At 40.8% G+C, this 9266-nt stretch overlaps 1 protein-coding gene across 1 annotated transcript in view; it reads left to right on the top strand.

The window, feature by feature from the left end:
* The first annotated feature begins 696 nt into the window (after positions 1–696).
* Positions 697–9266, top strand: part of EIF3E (eukaryotic translation initiation factor 3, subunit E) — a 60051-nt gene continuing 51481 nt past the window's right edge. Inside the window, exon 1 of the mRNA XM_006830641.1 lies at positions 697–808. Within this exon, the coding sequence (XP_006830704.1) occupies positions 719–808 (90 nt within the window). The 5' untranslated portion in view covers positions 697–718. The remainder of the gene's footprint in view (positions 809–9266) is intronic.

Here is a 9266-nt window from a genome sequence, read left to right as displayed (position 1 = left end):
TCTTCAGTACTGATTGTTGTTGTTGTCATGTGCCATGGAGTCAGTTCCAACTCATAGCGACCCTGTACAGGGTTTCCGAGGCTGAAAATCTTTACGGAAGCAGAAAGTCTCCTCTTTCTCCCGCGGAACAGCTGGTAGTTTCGAACTGCTGACCTTGAGGTTAATAGGCCAATTCGTAACCACTCAGCTACCAGAGCTCCTTTCAGTACTGATTGTTGTTGTTGTTGTTGTTAAGTGCCGTCGAGTCGGTTCCGACCCATAGAGACCCTGTACTGGGTTTCCGAGGCTGTAAATCTTTACGGGAGCAGAACGCCTCATCTTTCTCCTGGAGCGGCTGATAGTTTCCAACTGCTTGTCTTAAGGTTCGCAGCCCGATTCGTAACCACTACGCTACCAGAGCTCCTTTCAGTACTGATTACGCACCTCAATATAAAGAAAACAAAAATCCTCACACTGGACCAATAAGTGAAAACGGATTACAGGCGATCGATTGGTAACTGGTAGGCCAGCAACAGGAAAAGAACACTAACCAACCCGCAAACTGAAAAGATTGTACCCGGCTCGTGCGCATGCGCCACTGCTCAGCCCAGAGGAACGCTGAATCCCTCCCCATTACCGTCGATTGAACTGCACATGCGCAGTACGGGGACTGTAGGTTTCCCTTGTCAGGGCTATCAATAAAGTTTTGGTGAGCAAAGGTTCTCTTTTCCTTGGCAAGATGGCGGAGTACGACTTGACTACTCGCATCGCGCATTTTTTGGATCGGCATCTAGTCTTTCCATTGCTTGAGTTTCTCTCAGTAAAGGAGGTGAGTGCAGCTTAGATCCGGAGAAAGCTATAGGAGCGCGTGAGGTGCCGGGAATGGGGACGGGCGGTGACTTAGCCCGAGGCCTGACACACGTGTGAGGCGGCCGGGAGTCGGCCCCAGATGGGGCAAGAAGGATCTACTGGTAGTTTTGTGTAGTCCTGGTTGACTTGCACCGCGCGGTTCGCCGGTGGGGAGGGGTGAGGTGATAATTTGAGACTTAGGTGAGAAAAGGGTCTTCGCCTCGCTTTAGGTGCCTACACCCCGGAGACGTCAGCGTCAGTGTCTCTGGGAAGTTGACGCTTAGCTGGCGAAACCTGAACGCTTGAGCTTTGTCGCAGGACGACTTCTAAAAGTTTGAACTCTTCATTTTCGTTATGGAACCCTGGAAAGGGTGGCTTTGTAATTTTGCTTTCCGGATTGTTTAGAATGTTTATATTTAAATATCGAGCACTTTTCATGAAATGAGTTTTCTTGCATGGAATGTACCTGGTCATTAGGTAATGGTCACTTCCTGGAAGCGTGTCATATTTTATTGGATGGGGAAGAGCACCAAGAAAGAGCAAAATTTTGAGTATTTATTTCCCAGTGTGTAATGCAGGATTCGTGAAGTGATCAGAATTGTTAGTTAATTGTCACTCAGCTTCTCAGATAACCTGAGTACGTATGTAATTCTGGTATCTCATTTTAAAACATACCTCAATTTTAAAAGTTTTCAAATGCTCTGCCCAAGAAGGCTAAGTGCTTTATATGCACTTATTTGGAAATTGAGACGTTTTAACATTTATAACTAAGTGATATTACTATTAATGACAATAGTAGTAATAGCTATGGTAGCGTAGTGGTTATGAGTTGGACTGCCAGCATCAAGGTCAGTAGTTCAAAACTATCAGCTGTTCTGCGGGAGGAAGAGGAGGCTTTCTGCTCCCGTAAAGATATACAGCCTCGGAAACCCCATGTAGGGTCGCTATGGGTCAGAACTAACTCCACAGCACATCACCACCACAGTAGTTTATTATGTTAATATGGAGTTCTGATGTAGCGCTGTAGAATAAGCACTGAACCACTAACAGCAAGGTTGGTGGTTCGACCCCACAAGCCACTCCTCAGAAACCCTATACAGGGTCACTCTGATTCCAAATGGACTATAGGCACATAACAACAACAACAATACTACTTTCATGAGAAGATAAGCATTTTGGCTAAAAAAATTTAATTCTATTTCTGAAAGCATATTACAACATAGAGCTATTGATGGGACTGACTTTGGGGGCTGTGAAGAATGGAATTTTTGTGCATGTTCCAATGGCAATAAAACAAAACCAAACAAAATCCTACAAAAACATGAAATTGCTCTGAAAACTTTTGAAAACTTCCAGTACGTATGGTTCATCAGACAGATGTCCTCAGCTTCATTAGTACTGACTTGTCCTATGGACATAATCTGATGAGATTAGAGAGCTACAGTTAATTTCAGCAAATGACCCAGAGTGCCCTGCTGCCACATCACATAAAATTTCACCTTTAAAGAATATATTTTTTGCTGTAACGTTTATGTTGTTTTTGTTGTTAAATGCTATCGAGTCATTTCTGGCTCAGTGACCCTGTATAAGAGCGGCTGGTAGATTTGAACCACGGACCTTGCAATTAGCAGTCCGTGCCTACAGTGCCAAATGTACTTAACTCCGATATTTTAGTCCTTGAGTGAAACAGTCCAGTTTGCCTTTTCTTTCTGGCCATTGTTAAGTTTTGTGGAGTGGATTCCTACTTAGAACTACCCAAATGACAGAGTAGAATACGTTACAGAGTTTTCTTCAGTGCGATCTGTATAGCAGCAGAACTCCCAAATCTTTCCATGGACATTGTGAGTGGGTTTCCAACCATTAGCTTTTGAATTGAATTAGCAGTCCAGTGCATAACTTTTTTGCTTAGTTATTTACCAAAGAGTTAAGTGAGGTGATTCATCACAGATAAAGGAAGACATTCATATGAGGGGGCTTCAAAAAGTTTGTGGAAAAATCCCATTTTTTGCTTTTTTTTAACTGTTATTGTTGAGTGCTGTCAAGTTGATTCTGACCCATAGCGACCCTGTATAGGGTTTCCAAGGAGCAGCTGGTGAGCTTGAACCACCGACCTTGCAGTTCAAATGGCTTTGCAGTCTGACGCATTAACCCACAGCACCACAGTTACCAATTATTGTCTAAAGCAGGGTTTCTAAACCTTGACAGTTTTGCATTTTGCACCAGATAATTCTTTGTTTAAAAGGGATTTGTACTGAAGAAGTCATTGGATTGGTCTTTCTATTGCAAAATTCTATCATGCAATCTCCAGCATCATTTCTATCACCAAGGTTATAAATTCTAACTATTGATCCTTGTTTGTTTCCAATCACCAGTAATTATCAGTGCGTCTTGATTACAGGTTTGATCAATTTCAGATTGAAGGCATTGGTAGAATTCTTCAAGTTTATCATCACTGCCTTTAGTGGTTGGTGCATACGTTTGAATAATAGTGGTGTAACTGGTATGGATATTACCCTATCACAGACAGTGTTGTACTTCAGGACAGATCTTGATAAGTTCTTTTTGATCATGAATGTGACACCATTCCTCTTCAGTTTGTCATTCCAAGTATAGTAAACCATGTGATTGTCAGATTCAAAATGGCCAATATCAGTGCGTTTCAGCTCACTAATGCCTAGAATATCGATGTTAATGTGTTTCATTTCATTTTTGACAACTTTCAGTTTTCCTAAATTCGTGCTTCATGCATTCCATGTTCCAGTTACTAATGGATGTTTACAGCTATTTCTTCTCTAATGCATCGTATGGTTCTTGAGATGATCTTTAATTTCAGCTTGATCTTGCATATGGTCTGTTCTACAATCTGCCCATGTCCTGGTTTTGACTGATGATATGGAGCTTTCCAACTGTCTCTCCACAGATGTAGTAAATGTGATTTCTGTGTATTCCAACAACAACAGACTCACTAGATGCCAATAACATCACCCATGCCCATCCTCAGTATAAACCCTACTGCTATAGAGTCATAGTGACTGGATGTAGCATAGAGAACTGCTGTTATTTTTTTAGTTCGATTTTTCTTTGAACTGTTTGAAGCCTCTCATATTTTGTATTCCTTTACTAGCTATTTATAGAAATGCTTTGAAACTAGCTCAACTTCATATTTGTAACGTGTTCTTTAGTCTTTCAAAGTGGACAGAAGAAAAGGAGGGTATGTGTAACTGTACTTTAGTTTTTCATAAGGCAAGATCAGAGCTATGAATTGCATTTGAAAATCAGTGAAAAGTAACTGATACCATCTATCCTTAATGAGAACTCTGTTGTTGAGCTTGTTAACCACAAGGTCAGAGGTTCAAACCCACTAGCAGCTCCACAGTAGTAAGATGGGTTTGCCTGTCTCTGTAAAGATTTACAATCTTGGACTCCCTATATAGGGTCACTATGAATCGTAATCAACGTGATGGCAGTGGGTTTTGCGTTTGAGTTATTGATGTTAGGTGTCATCAAGTTGGTTCCTACTCATAGAAACATGTGCACAGCAGAACAAAGTACAGCCCAGTCCTTTGCCATCCTCACAGTTGGTGCTATGTTTGAGCCCATTGTTGCTGCCACTGTGTCAGTCTATCTCTTAAAGGATCTTCCTCTTTTTCACTTACTCTACCAAGTATGATGTACTTCTCCAGGGACTGGTCCCTCTTAATAACATGTCCGAAATAAGTAAGATAAAGCTTCTCTTCAGAGGAGCCCTCTTGCTGTACTTCCAAAACAGATCTGTTCCTTCTTCTAGCAGTCCATAGTCTATTCATTTTTTACCAACACCATAATTCAAAGATGTCAGTTCTTTTGTCTTCCTTATTCATTCATTGTCCATCTTTGCATGCTTGTGACATAATTTAAAATATCGGGACTTGAATCAGGCATGCCTTACGCCTCAAGTTGACATCTTTGCTTTTTAAAACTTTAAAGAGGTCTTTACAGCAAATTAGCTCAGTGTGCTACATTTAATTTCTACGTATACAGAATAGTAGTGAAATGACTATTACACCAAGAGGAAGACAGATGTTGGCATATTTAATGATTACCAAATACAGGATTGACTTATAGCTACCACATAGTACAGAGTCTACTCTGTACTCCCCATAGGGTTTCTGAGAATATAAATCTTTATAGAAGCAGGCAGCCTCATTTTTCTCCTGTGGAGCTTCCGGTAAGTTTGAACCACTGACCTTGTGATAAGTAGTCCAAATCTTACTGTGCAGTGCCACTAGGGCTTCTTATGGGTTAATATGAGTTGAAACTGATTCCATGGTAATGAGTTTGGGTTTTGGAAGTACAAGATCAACATAGAATTATGAAAGATCCAATATAAAATCCAGTCATCTCACCACTAGAGGCTTACCTGTGTTTTTTGTTTTATTTGAATTTTTTGTTGTGAATTAAGTTAAGGTTTATAGAGCAAACCATTAATTTTCCTTTCAACAAATCATACACTTTGTTTCATCTCAATGATTTCAGTCTCTCCAGTGTAACATGACTTATCCCACTTCCTTCCTGTGTTGCTTGTTTCCTTTTCCTGCCCTTCTGAATTTTGTTCTAAGATAAATATTGCCCTTTTTATCTCGAATGGTTGATATACCTCACTAGTGTTGCTCTCTCCCCTATGCATTTATCTGTTATTTGGCTGAAAATTGAGCCATCAGGGTGTGTTCACTTACAGACCTGAAGAGTGACCAAGAGCCATAGTCTGAGGTTCCAGTAGTCTCTGCTGACCAGTGTGCTTGGTCTTTTTGATGATTTTGAATTATGTTCCAAATTCTACTTTGTACAGGAACTGCTATTGTGATCTCTTTCTAGAGCAGTTGGTAGTGGTAGCTGGTTACACATCTAGTTAGTTCTTCTGGTTTTAGGGTTGTGGAGACTGATGTTTACGTGGTCCATTAGTCCATTGATCTAATTGTTTCCTAGTATCTTCAATTTTCATCACTCTTCTATCCTTCTCACAAAAAGACACCAATAGTTGTACCAGAGATGGCTGTTTATAAGCTTTTAAGATCCCAGTCGCTACTCACCAATGTGGTGTTCTGTTGTGGTGCTGTGGGTTTAATGCACAGTTGGGTTACACTTCAAGATTAGTAGTTCAAGCTCAGCAGCTGCTTCTCAGAAACTCTCTACAGGGTTGCTATGAGTCAGAACTAACTGATTAGCACCTAAGGAGCTCTGGTAGCATAGTGGTTATGAATCGGGCTGCTAATCTCATGGTCAGCAGTTCGAAATTACCAGCTGTTCCATGGGAGAAAGACGAGGCTTTTTGCTCCCGTAAAGATTTACAGCCTTGGAAACCCTGTTGTTGTTGTTAAGTGCCGTCGAGTCGGTTCCGACCCATAGCGACCCTGTAAGGGTTTCCGATGAGTAGAAAGCCTCATCTTTCTCCCGCGGAGCAGCTGGTAGTTTCGAACCGCTGACCTTAAGGTTCGCAGCCCAATTCATAACCACTACGCTACCAGAGGGTAGCTATGAGTTGGAACCCGACTCCACAGCACATCACAACAACTACTATCTAAAGTAGGATGTAGAACATTGTCTTGTTGGTGTGGTTATGCCAGTTGTCCATGCTTACTGGTGTGGCGCAGTGGGCTAATGTGTCAGACTGCAAAGTCGTTTGAACTGCAAGGTCAGTGGTTCAAGCTTACCAGCTACTCCTTGTAAACCCTGTACAGGGTTTCTCTGGGTCGGAATCGACTTAATGGTACTTACATCAACAACCAGTCCTGGTATGGCACTGCAGGATAATGCGCTAGACTGCAAGGTTGGTTTGAACCACAAGGTCGGCTGTTCAGATGTACTTAGTTGCTCCTAGAAAACCTGATATGGGGTCACAATGTGTTGGAACCGACTCGATGGCACTTAACAACAACACCTGATTTTTAAACGAAAAAAAACAAAAACAAATACAAAACTGGAATGGAGCTGTTCTTTAGAGGAGATAAAAGTCTATATAATAAGGTAAAAAATAATGTCAGATGTATACTGGCAATATAATAAAAATTAGAAAATAATGTTATCTTCAATAGGCAAAAAGGATTTTGAGGACAAGGGACTTTAAGCTGAGTCTTCCAGTAATGATGGTTAGATTATGATTACAGTTTGGTGTATATCTGTAGTGCCTGCAGAATAGAAACTCTAGGAAAGCAAACTTTCTCTGTACTGTGGTGGTGTCAGCATATACATAGGCTTTTAATAACTGTTTAATGAGTGAATGAATTGTAAATGAGTATCTTTTTTTTTTTTTGTCTTGTGATGTAGAAGGTTACATAGTCAGTGTGTAGGATTCTGGGTTCTGGATTCAGAGAAATGAAATGTGCTTAAGAATAAGCTCCATCTCCTCTCTTTAATTAACTTGTTTCTCATGCGTAAAATGATACTGCTGCTAACCCAATCGTTAGGAGCCCTGGATTTGATTCCTGGACAATGCACATCACATCTAGCCACCATGGTCCCCTTACTATGATGCTGATCGGATTTCAGTCTACCTTCTAGACTAGGAAGAAAGGGTTGGTGATTTGCTTCTACAAACCCAGCCAGTGGAGGCCCTATGGATCACAGCTGTCCAGTTCCTTTGTACCTGGGCTTACCATGAGGTAAGGACTGCATGGAAGGCAATTAACAACAACAGCAGTACATACAAACCACTGAGCCTTCTGGGACAGAATAAACCAAAAAGCAAACACACTGCCATCGAGTCTGTTCTAACTCATGTTGTTGTTAGTGCTGTCAAGTCAGTTCTGACCCATAGCGACCCTGTATCGGGTTTCCGAGGAGCAGCTAGTGAGCTTGAATCGACGACCTTTTAGTTCAGATGGCTTTGTTTGCAGTCTGACGCATTAACGCACAGCTTCACACCAGGACTTCACTCATAGAGACCCTGTAAAATGTTTCTCAGGCTGTAAATCTTTCTCATCTTTCTCCTACAAGCAGTTGGTGGGTTTGAGCTGTCACTCTGTCTGTGGTTAGCAGTCTAGTGCTTATCCTACAGTACTACTAGGACTCCTTTTGGGAACAGAATATAAGTATTTTTGAAACGTTTGCTATTAAGTGGTGTATGGGGCAACCAGTTATCGTTATGAAAAGTGAGGTAAAGACTAGAAATGGACCAAAGAAAGACAAGTTGGTAAGTGCAGAGAGACCAGTTGATCCTGGAAACAACAAAATGCAATTTGGTTTGTAAGAATCATCAAACTACAGTAGGTTTTTTTGTTTTGTTTTTTAATTCAATACTGGATATTATTTGTTTTATGAATATACCAGTTTATCTATTCTAGTGTTGATAAATTTGGCTATTAACTAGGGGTACTGGTCTGAACATTCAGAGATTTCCGTATGTACTCATTTCTGTTGGATACCTAGAAACAGAATGGTTGGGTCAAAAAAGTATGTTTGGCTTAAGTAGCTAGAAACAGATTTTCCTAAGTGACTTTGTTGTTATTAAGTGCCATCGAGTTGGTACCGACTCATAGCAACCCTATGCAGAACAGAACAAAACACTGCCCATTCCTGGGCTAACCTCACTATTGTTGCCATACTTGAGCCCACTGATGCTGCCATTTGCCAGTCCATCTTGCTGGAGTTCTTTCTCTTTTTCTCTCACCCTCTACCTTACCAAACATGATATCCCTCTTTAGTGAATGGTTCCTTCTGACAATATGGCCGAAGTATGAGAGACAAAGGTTGACCATCCAAGGAGCACTCTGGCTGCACTTCTTGCAACACAGATCTGTTTATTCTTTTGGCAGTCAATAGTACTTTCAATATTCTCCTCCAACACCATAAATCAGATCTATCAATTCTTCTACGATCTTCCTTATTCACTGTCCAGCTTTCACAAGCATATGAGGTTATTGAAAAATACCATGGCTTGGATCCAGGTGTACCTTAGTCCTCAAGCTGACATCTTTGCTCTGCAACACTTTAAAAAGGTCTTGTGTAGCAGATTTACCTAACGTAATATGTTGTTTGATTTCTTGACTGCTGCTTCCATGAGTGTTGATGGTTGATCCAAGAAAAATAAGTCTTTGACAACTTCAATCTTTTCTCCATTGATATGAATGTTGTTTATTGGTCCAGTGGTGAGGATTTTTGTTTTCCTTACATTTAGATGCAATCCATACCAAAGACTATTGTCTTCGATCTTCATCAGTAAGTATTTTAAGTCTTTTTCACTTTCAGCAAGCAAGCTTGTATCATCTGCATATCGCAGGTTGTTAATGAGTCTTCCTCCAATCTTGATGCCAATCTTGATGTTTTTCTTCATATAACCCAGCTTCTCAGATTATTTGCTCAGCATACAGGTTGAATAAGTATGGTGAAAGAATACAACCCTGTTGTACACCTTTCCTAATTTTAAACCATTCAGTGTTCCCATGTTCTGTTCAAACAACTGC

This window comes from Chrysochloris asiatica, unplaced genomic scaffold, assembly GCF_000296735.1.
Source record: "Chrysochloris asiatica unplaced genomic scaffold, ChrAsi1.0 scaffold00001, whole genome shotgun sequence".
Taxonomy (NCBI): domain Eukaryota; kingdom Metazoa; phylum Chordata; class Mammalia; order Afrosoricida; family Chrysochloridae; genus Chrysochloris; species Chrysochloris asiatica.
The sequence above is the reverse complement of the archived record's forward strand: the minus strand, read 5'-3'. Positions and strand labels throughout refer to the sequence as shown.